Raw genomic sequence first — 22,899 nt, 5'->3', positions numbered from 1 at the left:
TCTTATCACCCTCTTCACCCCCTTCCTTCGTCTTGAAGGAACTCAAAGAATCGGCTTCAATATGTGCCACGATTCTTTTACTGTAGAAGTGCTCCGTGTTTTCAAACCCGAATGCGCTCATCTGAGCTCTGAACGTGGTCCTTTGATTCATTTTATTTCAGACTTGAAAATTGTGAATATTTCTGTCAACGCCCCTTGTAAACACTATTCAAGACTGAAGAGGTCTCGTTCTATTAAGAAGTTCGAGTAGGGAGCTTTGTCAGCGTGTGTAGGCTGCACAGGAACAGGTAAAGGTTTATTCCATGCTGGAAGGAAAAGAAAAGAGACAAGTTAAGTCTCTTTTCCACAGACTTCAGTGTTTCAGACAAAACGTGCGTTTTCTTTTCCTTGCAGCATGGAATAAACCTTCACCTGTTCCTTAGTTCCATTAACCTGTCTTTCTCAGACTTCTGGGACCAGGAATTATCTATCATTTGACTGCTTTCCGGAAGATCTTGTCATTTTTGTGTTGGTGCAACCAAAAAATGAGAGATTCTAAACAAGATCTCACAAAGACATGATATCATTTGAATCATATACAATAAGGACTCCCCTTCAGATTTAAATTCTGCACTTTTGCCTTGGTTGCAGCTCCTTTATTATCACCTCCCCACTGAACAAGACAACAAAGAGACAGTATAAAGTTCAATACTTTTTATAGGCTGCTTCTTATGTGCTGCTGCTCTTATATTTACTCTATACTCTTGCATTTGTCTGCACAATGCTTAACTTGCCAGGGGTTGGCCGAGCTCTGAATAGTCAATTAGTATTTCATCTGTTGCTCCCACAGTGTTTATAACCTCTCTGTTTGTGTACCATCTGCAAATTTGTAAGTTTGCAAGCCCCATCAGTGTTGTGCCGTGTGTGTTCCTGGGGCCAGGAACGTGTGAGTGTGTTTACACAGATCCCCAATGTCTGGCCGAGCTGCCACAGCCTTAGTGACACAGGCTGATTTCCACTGAGACCGCCTGTGGGCTGAACATAAACAACCTCCATTTGTTTCTAATTACACCAATTACTTTGCCATTGTAAACACAGTAAACTGCTGTTTGGTGAGATCTTCTTGATGGGCCTGATGTGATCGCCTTCGAGGTCCTGCTGCAGCTGGGGTCGAAGTGTTTTCTCCCTCACTTCTTCAGGGTTAGCCCTTAACGGCAGGAGTAAAGCTGTTTCAGAGCAGCCGCTGTAACAGTGACTGGGAAAATGGCACCCGTACACACATCACTGATACAGGACCAGCACAGCACCCACCCCCTCCCCACTCTCTGTCCAGCCCAGGCCCCTGTGGAGAAACAGGGGGAACATGAGTCTGGCTTGGTACTCTCCGTTTACTCCACACGGCAGAAGACAAGCCCCTTCTACCTGACCAGCTAAAGAAGGCACAAGGGGTGCAGCTCTCTGCAGCATTCTGTATCCTGCAGCAGGAGAGGTTGGGGGGTGAGGGAAGAAGGGTGTACCTCGATTCAGCCGGTGGGCAGCAGCCTTTGATCCTCCATTAGGGAACTTTAGACAGTTTGGCTGAGACTTTGCCCTCCTGTCCTGCTCCCCCGCCAGCCTGGACTGCGAGCTTCGCCCCCTGTTCACTCAGAAACGTCCGTCAGAGCCCCTCCTAAGTCTCTCTGTACTAATGACCAGTTAATTGCAGTGGAGCCTTTGAACACTCCTAATCCCTTTTGTGCTGTTTGATGTAGTTCCAGGGATCTGAAAGGGCCACTCACGGGGTTTAATTCCTCCCAGGACGGCGGGTTCACTCACGCCTGCCTTCTGCAGCGGCTGGCTGGAGAGCTTACAAGAGGGGATTTAAAAAAGCTTTTTGAGCAAAAAATCCACTTGTTGTCAAAGATTAAGATACAAATCTAACAAGTAGAAAAGGGAAATCAAATGAATGTTGCTTTATTTTTCACTTGAACATAGTTTTGGAACATTAGCTTGTGTTGATGGTAAAAGTAGAGCATTAGAGAAAAATACTCCTGGAACGTTGGAGCTAGTACCAGCACGAACAAATACTTTTTAAATGTATTTGGCGCAGGATTTCCAAATGCATTTCAGTAAGTTGTAGTTAGTATAGTTTCAACAGACCACCCTCTGCAATCAAGGGCTGATGCATGCAGACCTGCAACAGGGTTCACTGTCGACCTTCTTCATGATAGTTATGCTTCTCAAATGATGAATCATTCGAATAAATGGTACTGCCGTGTAGGCACAGAGAAGCACAGTGCAATCATGATGGAAGTGAAATGGGACACAGATCCTTGAAAACAGTTGTAAAGGAAAGTCAGTGGAATACATGTGTGGGGAAAATAGTTACCTGCAAAAACTAGCACAGTACAGTTTTATTTAGTCTCAACGGTGATGGGCTAGTTATAAAACAACAACAGAATGCAATGAAGGCTCCCTGGACAGAAAGGGTGTGAGACTGAAGTGTATTTATTTCCTTTATGATGCTCAGGCCCTGCCCTGGGACTGTTCTTTAAGAGCTGTTCGGTAGATTGACTTGGCAGCTATCACAACACTGAGCAGGGAACACCAGCAGACCCTCGAGCAGGGCCAGCTCTTTATTGCTCCTGTGAGTTCCTGGCCATAATGAGGGCAGAATTCCCCTGTCTGTCACACCGTGGGGTCATACGCTGGGGGAGCATCAGTGTGCTGAGGACATACGTCTGCTCCCCAGCCATCCTCTGCTTCACAGCCCACAGGGTATCACTCCGTCTTCTCCCACAGGGGCATAATGGACAACTCCAGACTGTCTGACTCACTGCCTGTTTGTGTATGAGTAAAGAAACAGCTTTAAGGTCTGTGTGAGAATAGGTGTACAAAGCATCCCTGCTCTGCTTCCCTGAGCGAGGGGATATTGTATTATTTGTGCCGCTGAAAACAAATCACCTTAATGTGCCCTCAAACTCCACACTGCTCTGCCACAGCAACAATCACGAGCTATACAGCAAAGCCAAATACTGCTTAACAACACACTCTTAATTGATTGTCTCAGCATGAGTCTTTTGCCTTTCGTTGGACAGAACTGCTCCCATCTTTTGGTTGAAAATGCTGGCATTAGAAACCATACAGAAGAGGCCATCCTTCATTCTTTGACTTCTCTGCTTCACAGAGAAGGGTCGTGCCTGCTGCTTTCTGCTATCGAGGATCTCTGGGAGAATACAGGAGTAATAATATCTGGGAGGAAGCTGTATGCGGCTCTCTGTGCCAATGACAGCCAACACTGCATTGTGACTGTTTTAAACTAGAATATTTGAAAAGAATTCTAGCTACTGCTGCAGCATGCACTCACACAAGTGAGTAAGAATAATTCTGGGGTAAGCCTTCGGTGTCAGCGGAGCTGTGAATGTGCCGGGGCAGTGACAGAGAAAGAGTGAAGTCGGTGCTGAAGTGAATGTTTTATTAATCAGCGGATTAGCTGCAGACACTTCTCCCCCTCTGTCTCCTCAAGCCCTGCACACTCACGTTCGCATTCCTGTATTAGTCTCCCTCCATTGACCCTGTTCTGTTTTCACTATTCCAAAACATGCATTGGGAAACACTGGCTAAAGTGAGCTATGTTTGACACATCAAAAGAAGAAGCTCTTTGCAGTATAAAACAGCCATCTCTGTTGTGGGAATGCCTCAAAATGACCTGTTTGTCAAGAGTTACTGACTTTGTGGGGACACGACCAAAGCACATGCCAGAACCCCAGATTCCTCATGAAGAGCCACAGCAGGGTGGTTTCATTCAATTAACAGTATCGTTATTTATACATATATCTTACAGCGTCTTGCAAAAATCTTCACCTTCTTCCAATGATGTCCCCATTTTCTTCAATTACAGTTGATTTTTAACTTAAACCTGAATGCTCAAAGTGAACACTTTTCCAATTGAGAGAAGTTAAATGTCAGCAAAAAATGCAGAGAAAAAATCAAAACTAAATTATGTCGATGGCATAAGTATTCATTAACCTGAGTCAATACTTATACACACAACAATGAAAACAGACTTTATCACAGAGGTGTAGTTTCTCATATAAGCATAGATTGGGAAATCAGGTGAAGTTAATACTACTTCTCTACCTACTTTGCGTTCAAAGTTGCATGATTATGAGAACTTGAATCCATTGTATTTATTTTTATATGGGTCCAAACCAGTTGGTTCTTCATACACAGATTGAGCACCCACCACCGTGGTCTTCACCCATGGCTCTGGAGCCTATTGTAAGGCACAGTGCTGCATCAGCATGTACAGTCCTAACATGTCCTAATATGAGGACTCAATTGATCACTCTTGAGCCATTCTCCTCTGGAAGCCAGCACATTTGCAAACAGTAGCAATAGTGCTCGGCTTGAGGACTTTTTCTAGTAATTGCAGCATTTCCTTCTTATCCACTGGGACAGTTTAATATCACGCCTCCATCTTGACTTAATCCCGTTTGTCACTTTGGCCCTGATTAGATGGTGACCAGCCAATTACAGGCTCGTTAGTTCACACTGCCGGCCAAAGTGGCCTCCATTGTGTGCCAGAATAATCAGAGCTCATTAGAGCTCCAGTGGGTCAATTGATGGAGCTGCACATCTTTTTTTAATTAGTCATACAAATGAGGCAGCAGGACCTCTGCAACCAGCCCTGAATTATTCTGTTTGTTTGGGTGACTCGTGATTTGAATTTGCAGAGCCAGATGTTCAGCAGCCCATGTCTATGGGCAGGGAGAGGCGCTCCTCAGGGCTGTGTCTGACCCAGGGGGTCAGCACTCACCCACACTCCTTCCTCTTCTTCCCCTTTCATTTGTTGTTTATTTTAATCTTTTTTGGCAATCTAACGGGATATTTAAATTGAGGTATTCAGCAACACATACAGATGAGATGCAGTATAGCCCAACCCCTGTCATTGCTATATAACTTGAACTCCTGTGAGTGTTCACATGGTTTGTTAGAATTTAAAGTAATAGTCCAGTCATGTATAGATCATGCCCTAGGGCACTCGCACTGTGGGCTCTCTTCTTTCCTTCCTACTCGAAATCCTCAAAAAGCCAGTGAGCTCATATATTCCCTCCTGCAAGTCAAACAGCTGCTGTGGCACTTCTGGGGTTTCCAGATCCTGCTTGGGTTTTGAAAGCATCTTTCCTGTGAAGCACACTAAGTTGTAAAATCGAGACTTCTAAACTGCTGAGGTGCCAAAAAAAAAATCGGTGGTCTGTGAAGTCCAGCTCACACACTAAGACTGATCTTTTGACAATTCTTAAAAGGTGTAGTATATCTTGCCTTAATTTGGTTAGACAATCGACTCATGATCAATAGATTCACTTGATTTCTGGTACTATTAAATCATGAGGCTCGTTCTTTGGGCCTTGATCAGCAGGTCCATCAGACAGGATGTAATTCTTGCCAAATGAACAGACCTTGTCCTGTCCTTCAGACACGTCAAAGTCAACCATTTGGTCTGAAGCTTTGACTTACTAGACGATTATTCTGCTGAATCCTGCAATGAAACTAGGCTTCAGAGGCAACTTAGTGAGTATGTTCTTCCTAAAACTGGGTCTGCAGTTTGGTTGAGTTTCATCTCCTATAGACTCGTTCAATCTGTGATATCCCAACCGTATCAAATTCTCACTTTAACTCACTCTCTTACCTTACCTGTCTCGTTCCCTGTCCACCTCACTCTTTCTTTCATTCCCTCTCTCCTGCAGCCTCAATGAGCGCGCCCATCTGCTGACTCGAGTCTTCAAGAAAACACCTTCCAGCCTCGTTCGATCTAACTCGGTCCAGCAAACTGTGTCACGTAAGTCGCAGAGCCCTGGCAGGCTGAAATCCAGTTTGGATGTGACCTATCGATTTGCTTTTTATTTTGACGGTCACATTTTAATGCCTTCTCTCCACACTTAACAACCATGTGTGCTTGGTAACAACACAGTGAACCCGAGGGCTATCAGGAGCCTGAAACTGCAGAGCAGTGAATTTAAACAAAGAACCACTTTATGCAAAGGGTTGTGGGAGTATGGAACATGTTTCCCAGCCACTACCCTGGCTTCTTTCAATAAACAGCTGGATGGGATTAACAGATTGAATAGAGGCATAATGAGCCAAATTACCTCCTCTTGTTTGTAACCTTTCTTATGTTCTTAGGAATTCTGTGTAGCACAGTATAGCCCTTTTGGATTTAGTACGAAATAGCTTTTCTTCCACACCCAAGGTTTACAACAAGGAAAGATTTTCTGTTGTATCATATTATAATATTCTTGCACTTTTCTTAAAACGAGGACTTGTTTTGTCTGATCATTAGTTTGAGTTTCCACTGAGTCACTTCTTCCCTTCTGTGAAAGTTATGTATTATCTTTGTTTTGTGAAAGTCCCTGAAATTTGCAACAGTTTTAAAACAGAGATCTGGGGTTTTCTGCTCCTGTCCTCTTGTTTATTTTGGCCACAGAATAACACGTGTCAAACAGCCTGAAAGAAGCAGCTCAGCACCAGATACTCCAGCTGCCCTCAGAAGGTCTTGTTCAGAGAGGGGATCTGTGTGCAGACAAACAGGGGCTCCAGCATGCTTTGGGATTGGATTTCCAGGCTGTGTTTTTTGTGGGGAGGGTTAATCAATTGTTTTCTTAGAGCCAGTCCTGAGCTCAGATCCTCTCTTTTCTCTCCAAAAGCACACCAGAAAGCATGTTCGAGCATGCACAGACAAAGCTTTGCAGTCACACTTGCGGATTATACAGGCGACACAGGTGATTTGGGTTAATAGTGCTCACACAGAGGAGAGGGGAGAAAGCACACAGCTATTCTGAATAGATAGGAAATGTCATTATTCCTCCTTAAGCAGGCCGATGGTGGCTGACGTCTCCGCACCCTCTCTTTTCAGATGGCTATGCCTTCTCTCAGGAGGAGCATGGCGCTGTGTCTCAGTCTCAGGTTGTGCGCTCCTATGACACGACTCGGAAGCGCTCTGAAGTGGAATAGTGTCCAGCGGCCACAGGACTGCGTCGTGGGCCGCCACAGCCACAGAGGACTCAGAGGTTTCACCGTGGGGAAAACTGCCACCCGCCAACAAAAAGACATTGAATGACACGCTCATTTCTGTGGCCTTAGCCAATAGCATACCTGTGGAATACTGATTAAACATCTCAGACATAAACCTGAGTGACTCGCCATCATGGCTGGGTGCTTTTTGGGGTGTACTGATCATTTCTAGGCAGGCTGGCTGATGGGATTGCTCATTCCTGCTTTGTCCCACTCCTGTCCCTTGGTCCAGGTCTCTGTACTGCAGAAGGAGGTCCTGCACAGCTGCACTGTGCCGAGCTGCAACAGCTGAGATCCCTTTCCATTATTCAGTCCACAGCACCTCCCGGGTTCCCCACTCGACTCTCATATTTCCTTCACACTGTAGCTTATTCAAGGAGAGGAGAGAACAAATGTATTATACTTAGAAAGATAACGGGTGTTTCCCAGGTCAGTGCAAATACAGAATGTTAATGGTGACACAGACTGTGCAGCCTTCCAACACAGTGGAGTCTCTGAGTCTTGACAAATCTTGACATACTGGTTGATTGAGTTAAGGACTATAAGGATTGTCTAAGTGCTGTTCCATGACAGGGGGAGCTGATAAGGTCTGTGCTGGTCTGTATTTATCTGTGACTTCAGAGGGAATCCCACACTGCATAGTGTAGTTCTGTCAGTCAGGTTTGAGGTTAAAGGGGAGAACTGTCCCTGTGGGTGCTGCCCTGGGTAGTTTCAGAAGCCCTAACCTTGCCCAGGCAGATCAAATCTGTCAAATACTGTTTGCAAACAGTGAGCTTTTCCTCTGCATGCCAGCTCGTCTAATTTCTGTGTTCGAATGCCTCATGACTGAATGCGATGCTGGGATTTGGTTTTCACACCTGCCCTGTGGTGTGACCCAGGCATTGTCATCGTCCACCTGAGAACCCTACCAGTAAGGCCCTGCGCACTGCAGGCGCCTCCTTCTCCCCTTCCTGGTTTTCTCTCCGTCTAAGCCAGGGTTTAACACGTCAGTCACCGCGAGAGCGGCTGGTTTTGTGTCTTCAAACACCTGCGCAGAATTATTTTCATTGAGCTGACTTTGACGAGGACGAGGACAAAACAATAAATTCCATCCACATCTGTCTTTGTCCTGGGACCAGCGAGCACACGCCCTGGGAAAAGGGCATTCTGGGGTGTTTTTAGAGCTCCTTCCAAGAGACACGCCGCGGCCGGATATTGAAACCCAAAGCAAAGACCACCGTCTGGCAGAGTGGAAAAGGCGCCGCTCGCTCCGCAGACCTGACTGGGTCCTAAAGCTCTTCCCCCCTGGCCAGGGATGCCTGGCGCTGCCATGAAAGGACCTGGATTTTTTAGCCAAAGAAAGCTGACCCCCGTCACAGAGGCTCGGTGAAGCTTCCTGTTCAAAGGCGCGTGTAGTTGCGCTGACCGAAAGGAAGACTAGAATGCCAGGTGGCTGGAAGCATGCAGTCAGGGTTCATTAAATATTCCTGTGCCTCTTTCGAAGTGTTTGTTCGTTCATTTGTTTGTTCAGCGGTTTGTAGTGATTGCGCACATAGGGTCGGGGCGGGGGGGACGAACTGTTCCCCGGCACGAACTGTTAACTACGCCAAGTGAGATCTGGTCAACTCAAACTAACCCCGGCGCCTTTCAGCAATAGGAGAGGTTGCAGGCAGACCTGCATTGTGTAAAATCCCTTTGTGCACCGTGCAGCAGTACAATAACAATATTTCTATTACACTTGGTCACATTTTGATTTGCCGATAAGAAGGATATTGATTGAAGGTCAATTTAATCATTACAAGTGTGACAACGTAAGGGATTTCTTTCCGAGCTGTTCTTTCTCTTTTTACTGTAACGTCGCATGTCAACCTGCTCCACTGTAAAGGTAAAAAGAGTATCCTGTTGTTTGCACATTGATTATTAATTATAGTTTTAATACTCAAATGAGTCTGTTTTTCACTTGTCCAGTAATCTTTTATTGTTTTACAGATGATCTTTTTAAAAATCAAACATCTGCGGGGAATGGTCAAATTGTGAAGTCCCACCAAATGCTGATAGATAGATGTTTAGTTGTTTTTTTTGTTTTGATTATGTGGTAAGATGTTATGACCCTCAGTCTTATCTTGGAATTGGTGAATTCTTCTTGCTCCTAATGGTACAACAATGTTTAATAATAAAGCCTAATAGTACAGTAATTACAGCAATGTGTATCAATTTAATTCTCAACTCTTAATCTGAGACTGCAGCTGGCCTTCGGCTCAGCTCTTAGCAGGTAATTGGTGCCCAGAGATGTAGTCCACAATACTGTAACGCATACGGCCTCCATTGCTTGCGAGAGACGGTTTACCAGCGCAGTGACGTCGCCGCCCTTCCCTGTGGATAGCAGGGCCCGCAGCCGCCGGGCTGACGGGAGATTTCCCTTTGGCTCAAGAGGCTGGGTCCCTGCTGAGTGACGCCGGGTTCGAGCCCCCGACGGTGGGGGGCCGACCTGATGCGGCAGGGGAACCCCAAAGCGCTACAATACTAACAGGTCAGTGAGCTTGTTCTATTCCAGGAACAGCAGGAACAGGCAGGTGGGATTGAGAGGGTTACAGCCCTGCCTGCCCTCAGGCTGGTTATAAAGTTCTGTGGTCTGCACTGATGAAGAGACTGATTGCCTTGCCAATTAAAACTAAATACAATATGATGGAAGCAATGTTATACAACAAGGACATATTCCTAAATGCATGCGCAACTCTGAAGGTCGATTGAATTGTCCCTTTTATCCATGCTGCCTTTCCTGTCATTCATAGGAGCAGCAAGCTGAACAGTAGCGAATTCTCCCTGGGCTTGTCAATATGAAATACAGGTGAACACTTCTGTTTTTTCTCCCTTGACTCAAGTCAAGGGAAAAGCATTTTCCCCTTAGCCCAGGTCCTGCAGAGTTGTGTGCAGATGAAGAGGGAGAAACATGAAGCTCTCTTTTTTGGGATTGATACCTGGGATCTATCTGGCGTATGGGAGCACAGAACTCCCAAAACATGTGCGAGTCCATTGTCGGAGAGGTGTGAATGGCGCGCAGCTACAAATGTGTCTTGATAGTTAATGAACAGCAGACATCAAATTGAGTTATCATGGTGCTTGCGGTATATTGACCAGACATGCGCTTCACTAGACAGTGAGTTAAAATGAGGAACGGAAATAAAAGGCACACCGTGCCAGAGAAAGAACCTGGCTGGTCTGATGCATGGGTTTGACCCCTGTAAGGTCCCTGGAGAAAAGAGATGGTTTTGTTCTCCTTTTTCCTTTAGTTATGGAAAGCAGTTCCACTCCTGAAGGAAATCTTGTTGCTGGAAATATAGAATTTGGAAAAAAGAGAGAGTAATTGGGGCCCCCGGTGTGTACAAGGTAGTGTCAGGTGTGCAGCAGTGCCAGGGTTATTCCATTTTAAGATATTCTCCCTCTCCCAAGGTTTGCTGTGCTGTCAAGATCGGTTCCAAGAACCCTGTGTTTATCCCCACCACGGGTGTCTCTGTGGGAGATGCACTTTTCCCAGCGTTCCATACCAATCCCGATACTTTTGCCTGCCCTATGGGAGCCTGAATCCAGGAGCTGAGCCCTGAGCTGATCTGGCTGTGCGCTGTGACGGCCTGTCAGCAGGTGTGCCCAACTAGCACTCGGCCCTTCTTGTCGCTGGCTCTCTGAAGCTTTTGAACAAGTTAAAAATAGCCCCCCGAGGAAAGGCCTTTTATGAGAAGTGCTCAGCTGCCAATTTCAGGCGAATTTTCAGGGTGCCGAGAAGAACCGCCCAGCGTAGCTGCCGCGTGAGACTTACTGTTATTGTTCTAAACGCTCTCGTACAGTTGAACAGCTGCTCGTTTTTTCCAAAACAGTTCCGTCACATGGTGGGTCGATCGTACGAAGATAATATGGGCTATTGCTAGATGTGGGGGGGGAAAAAACCAACATAAAACATAAGACTTGAGCATTAAAGCCCGTGGAATATGAAAGGAATGTTAACGGAATATGGAGGCACAGGGCACTTCCCAGAAAGGAAAGAACTCGGATTGTGGTGTCGTAGGTGTGTGTGTAGCACTACAGCAGTGTCTAGGTGTGTGAGGTGGAGTAGTCTTAGCAAGACCCCCTTTCTCCTCCAAAACAACTCGGCTGTTTCCTGCATCAAGACAGTTGTTGGAAATATGAGCACACAAACCATAAGGATGATTTTAAACTTCCAATGTGGAGAATGGATTCCCTAATCCATGCAGGGGGGATGTCTATCTTGTCAAACCTTTCCTAAAACTCCTCCTGTATCCCACTTTGTTTCGTAGGCGCTTTTCACTGGGTTGGTTTCCATAGAAACCTGCCAAGGACTAACATAAAGCTCCAAGGAAAATGTAGCATCTTTTTTTTTTTGGTTCTGGGTGGAATAGTGAGAAACAGTGCGCACGCCTGTGAACCTGCAAAGCTTCTTTGTTCCTGTGCCGGGGCTGCGAGTGGGATGAAGGACTCGAGCACGGCCCCGGCGGTGGAGCCCTGAATTTTAATGCTCTGGGTGGCTGTGATGAGGCTCGAAACAAAACTAGGACATGATTTCCAGTGACTTATTGGTAGCTGATTTGTGAATTCTGAGACCCAAATGTTTTTTTGCTTACAATTCTTAAGACTATTTTAAATATAATTGAACCTACGATGGTTTCTTTGACAAGTATATCTGTTTTGAAGCCATCCAGACTCATTATTATTATTATTTTTATTACAGCCATGGCAGAGAAGGTACAGACACCGAAAGGCCGCAATTTATTCCTGGGTACAGTGAGCACAGGACCAGCCTCAGCTGAGTGGAGCCTACCGGAGGGAGTGGAAACACAGAGGAGTTCAGAGATGTATGATGGAACCAGATAATTTACAGCCTTAAAAGTCAGTAACAAGATCTTATATTGTAAACTTGACTTTATGGGCATCCAGTGCAGAGATTTAAGTGTAGGAGAGATGTGCTGTGAAGGTCTGGTGTAAGTCAGTCACCTGGCTGCAGTTTTGGACATACTGTAGTGCAACCTACGGAGAAGAGTGTAAGGGAGCCCACAGAGTAAAGAGCAGCAGAAATCAAGTCTTGATGTTATACAGTACATACAAGGATCAGGCACTCAGCATTGGACAATGATAAATGTCTAATGTAGGAGATATGTCTAAGGCGAAATAAAGACGGCTCTGAAGACAGAAAAGGACTGCAGCTGAGGTGTGAATGGGGAGATCATCCACCATTACTCAGGCTCTCCAGCTTTTCCAGCTGACACTATAGTGCTTACAACTACAAAGTAGAGACTAATTTTGTCCAGTTTTATTAAGTGGTAAGGCATGGGTCCTAGAAACCATCTTTCATGCCAAGATGCTTTATGAATATCTACCTAGGCAAACGAGCGTAGGGAGATTTTACTGTGCATTCTGAATAATTGTCTCGTTGTTATCCATCCTGCCCCCTATTAGCTGGGCTTTGCGCTGTGCTGTGCTTGTAGCGACACTACTCCCTTGCTGTTTTCGTGAGGAGCTGCGCTGCCTGCTAGTGAAACTACAGTCTCTCTCTGACCCGCAGTGACACTGACCCCTCTTCACAGGAGTCGCAGCCCAGGCCCCTGGAATGCAGGGCTCAGCGCTTCCCCACTGCCTGAATAACACCCCAGCAGGGACTCTTGTCCCATTGAATGAGAACAATTCACGAGTCCTGGACAAATCTGTTCAAGTGAATCTTTCCTTCAAGAGCCGGCCCTGAGGAACAGCCGGGGAACATTTTAATTGCTGTGAATGACAAGCTGGGAGACAATGAGCCTGAAAGGAGCCCTGTGTTTACTACAGCGTTTTGTTCCTGGTCTTCGCCGCAGTCCCAGGAACATCTGTATCTTGTCAGCTCGGAGAGAAACTGAGCACAGTGAACATCTAGCTGGACACTTTAAATTAAACAATGGCTACAGATTGGTGTGAACTCCCAGCTGAGTACCCCAGGACAGACCAAGGAATTTCCCCAAAATTTCCCTTCAGCATCCAAAGGCGCTGTGTTAAAGAACGGTGACGATTAGCTGGTCAGATGACAATCCCAAACTCACATCAGCACCTACTGAATGGCCTATTGTTTTTAATCTGTCATATTTATTTCTTGCTGGGTAAAAAAAAGCAAGACATTTGTACTGACAACACATGTAGAAGAGGAGACGGCACAAATAAGTTCATTAAATCTTCTTTTGGAGGGAGAAGTCCCACGCTAACCATGATAATGAAATATGAAACCAGCATTATATTACTCAGGAACAGAGAGCTATGCAAGCCATATTCTTAAGGAATCTTGAATTAAGTTCAGTCAGGTTTTTCTTCTGAAGTGGTTGCTCACAATTCTGGGACCACATTCTTTCTTAAAAAAGGCATTTTCTGGCTCCAATTATTGATTTATTTTTGGAATACTTATCAGAGGCTTTTTTTTCACTTGGTGCACTGCACTAAAGAGATTTGTGATCGCCTGGCTAAGACTCACTTGGCCAGGTTCAAGTCTTCTACCAGACATCTAGAGAGAGGGGGGTTGTAGTCTGGAGCTGAGTTTCTAAATGCTTTTCAGTGTGGCAGTTAATGGTTTCTTTCCCATTGTAAGTCTGCTTCTTTGTTCTTTCTTACACACACACACACCCTGAGAATTGAGGACGTTGTACTGTCAGAGGCAAGGAATACAGTGAATAAAACATGGGCTCTGTTCAACTGGAGCATAAAATATGCTGGGCAGATTTGTTTATGAAAAAGGGTCAACATTTTCCTACACAGTGTCTGATCTGTTGTCCGACTGGTTGAATTAAACTGAAAGCACACGTCATTCCACACCATAGTATATTTATTATGAAAAAAAGAAGTTTTATCTCATAGAAACCTCTGTCACCTGGGGAGCAACTGTTGCCAATGTGAGCATCATTTGACAATGACGTACGTTACAGTTATCAAACAAAAAAACAGATTTTGTAGACCTTTTTTTTAAAAAAATACAGATGAAAAGAACATTTCTACACAATAAAGCTTAAATATATATATATATTTTTGTGCAAGTAAACATACAAATTGTTTGCCCTGAATATCTCACATTGAGAAATGAGAGAGAGAGTGGCACAGTTCGGTTTAATGGCAGCAGTTGGATCAGTGAGGCAGATTGATGCTGTGGCTTCATACAGTCCCAGTCAGAGCATCTGACACATTCAGACCAGGAGATCAACACTACAGCAGGAACAGCCAGACCCGTCAGGCATTATTGCTGTATCGGTGTCGTGACCATTGCATTTGAAGAATTACTGCACTGAGGCCTTTGCAACCTCAGACCATTTCAGATTCAGTACAATTCTGTTAGTCTATGTCCAAACCGTTCAGACCAGCACAGAGCGGCTACTAATGTGCTAAACCTCTGCTTCTTCTGTCAGCTTTTCAGTAAAGAAAAACCCAGCCTCCGCTCCACATGTGCTGGACAAAAGACCCTGGGTACATGTGTAGGAAAAGGGAGTCCTGCGAGACGCAGAGACATCAGCAAGGGTGAGCGGTTCTGTCTGTGGGTCCCGAGGACGCCGCTGCCCCTGCCCGCCCCTCTCCTGTGGCTCAGCAGAGTTAATGAAGTGGAATGGTGTGTCGGCCAGTGCACCTGCCAGCTGTCAGTCTAACTCACAGTAATCCCTGGTGACAGCAACACGGTTCACAGTGCCGGAGCCAGACGGTCACACGGATCTCTGCCACACCGGGAGATGAGATTCAGAATGCACTCGTGTCAATAAACACTCCTCCTCGTGGCTTCTGATTCGGAAAGCAGACTGCGTCTGTGACTGCGTCTGTGCGCTCAGGCATCAGGGGCACCTGGATACAAAGAAAACTCCAAAAGGTGCAAAGGCTTGCAGCTACTGTACAAATGGTTTGTGCCTGTTGCGAACTTGTTCTCGACATTTCTTTTCTGGGTAAAGATGGAAATACCTAAAGAACCCTGCGATGCGCCTCTTATCTGAGGTCGCTACAGACCTGCTTTTATTCGTGAACAAAAAGCAGACGACTAGATCGACACGGACAACATAGCTGTAGTTTTTTTCTAACAATTAAAAGCAGAAGATTTGGGAGTTGAGCACCGTGGCACTGACTGCTTTCACTTTATAATTAATTTGTGTTTTGAGCCGAGATGTGCTTTTACTGTGGCTCTTTCTCATATCCATGTTCACGCAGGAACAGGCGGACATGTGGACACAGTGGTGGCATCTGGTTTTCTCAGCGGTCCATTAACCAGGTTGATTACTGTATATCAGTATGCTCTTAAGACTATGAATTAACATTGCAATACTGGTACGGAACAGGGGTAGCAGCTAGTTTCCAGGTTACAGCTGGGCAAACCATGCAATGTCTGAATTTAAAGGAATTCTAGCTGTTGGGGAATCTGGGATTTAGGGATCCCTAATCTGAAGTGATTTCGAGCAGATGACAGTGTCGTACGACACTCTTCCAGTTGTGCACTGTGACGGATCAACGGCGGCGCTCAGTCCCCTGCTTACGCCCCTGTGATTTGGCCTCAGGCACGCCGTCTCCGCGGGCGCAGCCCTTTCTCCGCCTCTCCGGATGAACGGCGGCAGCACACGCGCCACGGCGCACTGCACGGGCGCAGGGCGACATCGCCAGCGCCGAAGCAGAAGCAGAAGAAGAAGAAGTCGGATTGCAACGTGGCGTGAAGAGACGAGAGAAGCCCACGCGCCCTTCCCAGTCCTCCCTGAGGTCCTGTGGGCTTGGACCCTGCTCCCTCTGGGCGTTCCCCGTCCGGGACCGGCAGATCCAGAAGCGGGGCCTCTTCCTGCCCCGCAGGCCCCAGGCACCGCTCTGCGTCCGTCCCGCGGGCCGGCTCTGAGCTCCGCAGCCCCGCGCCCCCCTCACACCGTCACAGCCGGGTGCTTCTGCTCAGAGCTGGCGCCGCCGGGGGGGAAGGGGGACTGCAGGGGCCTGTAGCCGCCCTGGGCGCTGTCCATGAAGGCCGGGGCGGGGGTCATGGCGAGGGGCTCGTGGTGCACCGCGTAGCCCAGGTACTGGGGGTGCAGGAACTGCCCCTGGTGCGGCATGATCTGCGTGGCCTGCTGGCAGTTCAGCACGGAGAAGTTGGTGGGCATGTTGACGTAGACGTTGCTGAGGCCGGCGTCCGGCGGCAGGCAGCAGTTGGCCTGGGCGCGGACCATGGGCGGCCGGGCGGCCGAGTTGGCGCTGGAGCTGGAGCTGGTGGCCGTGCTGGACTGGCGGGAGGAGGAGCCCCGCGGGGCCCCCGCGCCCGCGATCATGGGGATGGTCTCCATCAGCCGGGCCCCCCCGCCGGGCCCCCGGCTCTGCTGTGGCTCCTGCTTGGGGCGCAGGCAGCGGCAACAGCACACCGCCACCAGGGAGCCCAGGATGACGAAGGCCACGAACACCGAGCCCACGATCAGGAAGGGCACGTAGATGGGCACTGCGGGGGAGGAGAGAGAGACGGGGAGGTTACAGAGACTGGCGCGCGGCGGTCAGCTCCACAACCCCTGCGGACTTCAGGACCAGGGATGCATATCCCAGGGGCCTGCGGATGCCGTTCTAGCTGAACGCGATTAGAGAACAGCGGGACCGGGGACGAAGATGGCGAAGATGTTCGGCAGTGACCGGGTCAAGGCTGTTGCCGACACCAGCGGAAGTGGACCCACAGGCTGAGACACGCACACACCCACGCACACACCAAGAGAAGGGATAAGACCTCCCAGCTCCTTCGTTGTAATCATGAAATCTCATGGAAAAACCCTGGAGACTGGGGTGGGCGAGGGGAGGAACTAGACGACCCTGAAGCACCTGAAGTTTAAAGTAGTGCACAAGAAGGAGCAACACTCAAAAACGCTGGGCTTGCTATGGGATCCTGTCCCAGCTGCTCCCTCCTGAATCACAACCCTTGGGAAAAAAAAATCAGCTGGCAATTCTCCCCGTGACTGTGAAACAGAATTACCTGCAGTTTCTAAAAGCAGGAACTTCAGCTGCACCCACGACAAACTTACACTTGAAAAGGGGACAGCCTGTTTTTCCTCCTGCAGCCAATCACTGCTGTTTTAATTAAAAACCTGACAAAAAGTCTTTAACTGCTCTGGGAGGTAATCAGCTCATAACATTTTGATCCTCTTAAATCCGGCATAACTGATCAGCCATGTGATTTTTCGTTCGCTCTCAGGGTTTGCGGCCGCGTCCTGCCTTCTGGAGGTGAACTCGTGTGGCATTTGAGCCGAACTATAGACAAACTGGCCCCGTCACCTTGTAACTGCCTGGATGCAAAACAAACCGGATTACAAAGCACGGCCCTGAGATGTTTCTTGCTGTTCTGCTTGACTGACTGCTGTTGCTTCCTTGAGAAATGATACATGTGAAACATTTTCCCATCCACCTCTTTCAGAAAAGACAGAGATTTTGTTACCGACAAAACATTCCTGTCTTTGCCTTTGAATGGAGGACAATGGGGGCTCCTGGTTTCACTCTGATAATATTTCACGACTTGAAGAGAGTTAATATATTAATGACTGCAAGTTGTGTGGCAGTGCTGGTGAACAATTTAGCTCATTTTACGCAACCTGCAAGAGAACAGGTACATCTAGGAAATGCACCTTATATGAACGTATGTTTTTCTTAAATCAGTGAAGAAATATATAGAGAGAGATTTAAATATCTGATGCTCTAAAAACAACAAATAATGAAGGATGCAGATCTGGATCCTGCTGGATTTCAGAGACAAAATCCTTACGGATTCCTGCAAGCATGATTTCTTTTTCTCTGTCAAAGCAGTCCTTCAGATCCTCCTTGCGGTATTCCTGAAGGATTCCTACAGGATAGCTTTCGGGAGTCTGGAAGGAATTTGACCTCGGAAGATTTTTTTCAGAAAAACCCATGGAATGTATCTGCGGATTGGTGCTGCGCTCTGAATATAAGCCAGGCTGGGCCGCCTGACTCCGACACCCACAGCTGCTGGGCAGTGGTTCCCCAACTGGAGCCTGCAGATGTCGGGGGACCCCAGAATAGCCTTCAGGGGCATTCCGGTGGGGAGGGGGGGTTTCCACTAATTGGTAAACACTTCACCCTGAGATCAAAACGCTTCTCCTTACCAGAAAGGCCTGGACTGAGCTCAGTGAGACTCGTTTCCCTGCCGGACGGTTTTGAATATTTCATGGTGTGTGTTCTTAGCAATGCCCTACAGAGACCTCTTCTCCAGGGGATCTGCACAGCGTTTGGGAAACAGCCCTCAAAAACTTTCCCCCTCGATACCTAAGGACCGAGGACTGTCCCTCTGGTCCATGGGAACGACCCTTCTTTAAATCGGACCCTCTGTCCAGATTCTCTTCTCCATGGAGCTGGTGTCCCCCTCAGGGGGACAGAGCGCCCCAAACCAGATCTGTGTGCTGAGGGGTGAAACTGCCTCGTCTGGCCCTGCACTGCTGTTACAGGCCAGTCTCTCATCCTGACCGCACAGTTCCTCACAGTTTCTACAGGCTGTCCGGGAGAGAGACTGTAAACGTACTACAGGCTGATAAAGTCTCAACTCAAGTAGCAATGCAGTCCCCCCCGACTAGAAACACACAATGAGTAACTTGTAACATTGCATCTGCTTTGTGTTCCCCATGGTCTGATCACAAATGTTTCACTTTGCATAACCCTTAGTGTTAATGGAGCAGAACATTGAGCACACAAGTCACAGAGCAGACGCCGGGCTAGGTATGAGTGCTCCATGACTCTGATCAAGGCGCATCGGAAACGTCAGACCGCCTTGTCCGGTTTAATAAGGTAGGTACAGTCAATGAGGTGAGCATTCAGCTCCCCGAGCGAGGCAACTACAGTAGTCCACACAAGAAGTTAAATATGATAGAAATCATGGTGGTAACGGGGAAAACAGTTTGCAAAAAATGGACAAAAATATTCAAAAATGCTTTGAGTGGATCTCTGTGGATTAAAACGATTAATTTTCCCTGTTCCAACCCTGTGTTCCCAGGCAGTAATATTTATATGTGGGCCACATGAGCGTGGATATCGCCGAAACCCCCGACTGCAGCACTGATTATGAACAGTGAACACAGACGTCTACCGCTCGGGTAATGTGTAAAGTGAGGTACACGTTGGAGAAGAAGGTTTTAATTACAACGTGCATAATCGCTCTCACTAACGCCACCGACCCTCTCGGGAGTCAAGACTGCGGAGTTTCGCCCCCCCAAAGAAGTTAAGACATGAAGCATTTAGGGTCCGAATTTGAAAAGAAAAACACGCCGTCTGCTCCACTGACTGTGCAAGCGCTAGCAAGTTAAGGCACTGAAGCGTCTTTTTACATTCTCTGGATAATTGCTTACTTTGGCCGAGACACACAGCTCGACTTTTCTAAACTAGGTGACAGGCAGGCCTACTGATATAGCAAGAAAATAAACGCACGAAGTTTAAAAAAGCGATATCTAAACAATGATGTAGAGGGACTTCTTTAAAAATGTATTTACCTTTCTAAAAACGTTTCCACACTTCGCACAAGCATTTCGAAATACTTGTGGCATACTGGCGTCTATCAATAGCACAGCAATATAAACCCCTTGCATAGTCGCCACTAATTTAGCAATTTAAACATTGTTAAAAGTCTACTATTCGCAGAGACAGGACTGTGATACCTCCTGGACAGCTGTCACCGGCTACTGGCAAGTTAAAAGTGACATATTTAAAAATAAAAGGGGTACTTTGCAGGTTCTCTAGTGCCCGCTCGCCAGTTATTAACTTTCAAAGCTTTTAACCGATACCCCTTTGCTAGACTACTGTTCAAGCAGTAACACCAGTAAGTACACACCAGGATTACAAACTCCGCAAAGGAGCCAGTACATAAAATACAGCCTTGGGTGAACCTTTAAACGACGCGTCTGAAAACCTACACGGACAAAACCGCTGTTACGAAGTAGAAGCGAGCGAACTGAATCCTCTCACACGGGCGACCCAGCTCTGCGGGCGTTGCGCTGCGCTGCGCATCACCGTGCTCGCCGGTGGAGAGCGGCTTGTCCCTGCGGGAGCCCGACCCCCGATCCCCGGCCCCCGGGTACCTGCGGCGTTGTCCCGGCTGTCCTTGCTGTCCGCGCCCGTGTCGGGGGCCCGCCGGTCGTTCTCGCACGACCCCTGGTCCAGGCGCGCCTCCGTGCTGGAGCAGCAGTACCTCAGCGCGCACTTGCCGCAGCAGATCGTGGCGTCCACGCTGTCGAAGCGCTCGGGGCACTGGAAGCCTTCCCGCCAGGCCCCCTGGCCGTCCAGCCCGCCGTGGCAGTACTCGCCGCTCGCCCGCACGTCGGCCACGGCCAGCAGCAGGGTCAGGGCGAGGGCCGAGCACAGCGCCGAGCCGTCGCCGCGCATGGCTGACCGCACGCCGGGCGCACCACAAGTGCGCGCGTTTGACACCGCCTGTCCTCTCAGTCTAGACGGAGGGACACACGCATAATAACATTCACAAAGACGGCGGAGGTCCTGTCATTCGGCGAAACTCCCCCGCGGATAAGGCGCTTGGTTCAGGGGGCGACACGCTAAAAGCTATAGATTGCGATCCCGCTGCTGTTCACAGATCTGAGCCTGTTGCACTTGAAGAAAACGGCAAAAAGGCGTTATTTAGCATGAGCCAACGAGTCCGTCCTTGCCGATTCCTCGACTGGCAGAGAGCGGCTGGTTCACATGCAGTTGTTTCTCGACTGGCGTGTGAGTGAAGTCCGGCCGCGGAAAAACAGCTGGTCCCCCGCCGGAGCGCAATACCGTCTGCGTGCTCTGCGGACGAGCACTGGGAAACAAACTTCTTCTCATTCAAAGTTTCGCCCGGGATCCCGGGAAGCGCACCCGAACGGACCGGTCACGTGTAATCCGATTCAGTTTTCGTTGTTGAAACGAGTTCCGTCCGTCTCCATCAGCCCGAGAAGCCGGTCTTTCCTCCGCTGCGCGACTGGGCAGCGCTCTACCAGCTCCAAAACCCGCTAAGAGCATTCCCAGAGCCAGCAGCGGGACACCTTGGGGATGCAGGAAAAAAAAACAACACCCGCTTGCGGGTTAACCAGAAAGTCTCGAAACGCACAGATCCCCTGAACCGCAGAAGAGAGCCCGAGTCTCCAACGTCTCCCGACACAGACTTGACGCTCATCAGTGTCCTGCGGGCCGGTCAGTGAGAGCTCACTCCCCTGTGCAAGCGCCTGGCTTGACCGCTGCCTCGCCGCCTCCTCCTCCTCCTCCGTGAGTCAGTGGGTTAGTCAGCGGGGGAGCCAGGGTCCCTCTTTTCAACAGCGGGCTCCGCACTTGCGCAGTGAGGGCGGCGCCTGCAGATGTCAGCGCTAACGAGCCCCACTGGCGTTTGGGTTTCGAGGGTCCTGCGAGCGGGCGGGGTTGCGGTCCCCCCCCATCTGGGTGTGTGCTTCGCCCCATCGGGAGCTGCCGTTACAAAGGACTGGGATCCTGCCATTGTTAGGGGGCTCCGATTAGCAACGGCAGCTTTCGTTTGCGGGCGGAACGTCCCCCACGCATCGCCTGTAACTGTTGAGGGAGACGGTGTCGTCCCCTTGTTTTCAAGTGAGGGCTTTTTAATTAAGAAGAGGGACAAGGAGACAGCGGCAGAACAAGGTTCAGATGACCACTACACACACTCTTCCCCAGTCATTACTCTGCCCGCAGTGCTGTTTGCACCCCACGCCACCGGGCTACGCTCTTCGAAAGCATTCCCAGTACTTTAAAACCGAATGAAACGTTTCGGTTTTACAATTCACGTTAAACTCAACTAGTTTCGATTATAGCTAAGGTGTTGCCGATGTACTCTCTCGGATACATCCGCAAACATTTCAGGTACAGTTCAGAAACATCGGGTGAGCGATTCAGTCCACATCTTTAAAAGTAGGTAAATTAATTAATTAATTGCTTACACTTATATAGCGCTTTTCTGGACACTCCACTCAAAGCGCTTTACAGGTAATGGGGATCCCCTCCACCACCACCAGTGTGGAGCATCCACCTGGTTAAAGAAGTGTTATATAGGTATAAGCGATCATCAGATTATCAAATAATAACTTAGAAAAGCAATACAAATCTACAACTGGAATCAAACGCATGTATTTTATTATTGGCAGTGTGCAAATGAATCTATTAAGAGAACAGAGCCACCCTCTGGATTCACCACCGCAAATTCTGCGCTGGGAAATCTTTCGGGAAAGATGTCCAACAGAGAGCCGCCAGCTCCACCATGTGGAAGAGAGGGGTACTACAACCACATAAAACGAAATGGGTTATCTTTTAGAGAGGGTGCGAAGACGTGTGTGTGTGTGTACCAGGAGTGTTTCAGTAGGAAGTTTTTGAAGAATGCAGCTCTAAGATTCTTGTCTTAAGATTTCCATCTGCTATAAGTGACCCCAGGTTTCCCCACTTTTTGCTGTTTTGCTAATGCTGTCACCCTGAAACCACTGGCAGCCCACTGGAGCTCAGCAGGCGTGAGCCTGGTCAGTACCTGGATGGGAGAGCTCCAGGCTGCTGCTGGAAGAGGTGTTAGTAGGGCCAGTGGGGGCGCTCACCATGCAGCCAGAGTGCTCCTGCACAGTGATGGGGACACCATACTGTAAAAGAGGCACCATCCTTCCGATAAGGCATAAAACCAAGGTCCTGACTCTCCATGGTCATTATTTTTCCCAGGGTGATTCTCGAAAAGAGTAGGAGTGTAACCCTGCCATCCTGGCCAAATTTCCCCCTAGCCTTTACCAGTCATGGCCTCCTAATAATCCCCATCTCTGAACTGGCTTCATAATCCAGGTGGATGCTGCACATTGGTGGTGGTGGAGGGGAGTCCCCATTACCTGTAAAGTGCTTTGAGTGGAGTGTCCAGAAGAGTGCTATATAAGT

The 22,899-nt window shown here is 48.2% G+C and overlaps 2 protein-coding genes across 7 annotated transcripts in view; one reads left to right on the top strand and one right to left on the bottom strand.

Moving 5' to 3' along the window:
- atp8a2 (ATPase phospholipid transporting 8A2) overlaps positions 1–7,147 on the top strand; it is a 117,502-nt gene extending 110,355 nt beyond the window's left edge. For 5 of the 6 annotated variants that reach the window (XM_088638787.1, XM_088638789.1, XM_088638790.1 and 2 more), the window contains 2 exons: positions 5,709–5,800; positions 6,875–7,147. In XM_088638787.1, the coding sequence (XP_088494913.1) occupies positions 5,709–5,800; positions 6,875–6,972 (190 nt within the window). In that variant the 3' untranslated portion in view covers positions 6,973–7,147. Of the gene's footprint in view, positions 1–5,708; positions 5,801–6,874 lie in introns of those variants that run through there. The other variant, XM_088638788.1, reaches the window with a different exon arrangement.
- Positions 7,148–13,843: 6,696 nt separating this feature from the next.
- On the bottom strand, positions 13,844–21,560 carry shisa2b (shisa family member 2b). The gene is made up of 2 exons (XM_088638786.1): positions 20,091–21,560; positions 13,844–16,471 (listed from the first exon to the last, which is right to left on the bottom strand). The coding sequence occupies exons 1-2, from the start codon at positions 20,392–20,394 to the stop codon at positions 15,909–15,911; spliced, it is 867 nt and encodes a 288-aa protein (XP_088494912.1). The 5' UTR covers positions 20,395–21,560; the 3' UTR covers positions 13,844–15,908.
- Positions 21,561–22,899: the final 1,339 nt, after the last annotated feature.

The sequence above is a fragment of the Lepisosteus platostomus genome, chromosome 7 (assembly GCF_059453375.1).
Source record: "Lepisosteus platostomus isolate fLepPlt1 chromosome 7, fLepPlt1.hap1, whole genome shotgun sequence".
NCBI lineage: Eukaryota > Metazoa > Chordata > Actinopteri > Semionotiformes > Lepisosteidae > Lepisosteus > Lepisosteus platostomus.
Note: the sequence above shows the minus strand (reverse complement) of the source record. Positions and strands in the feature narration are given on the sequence as shown.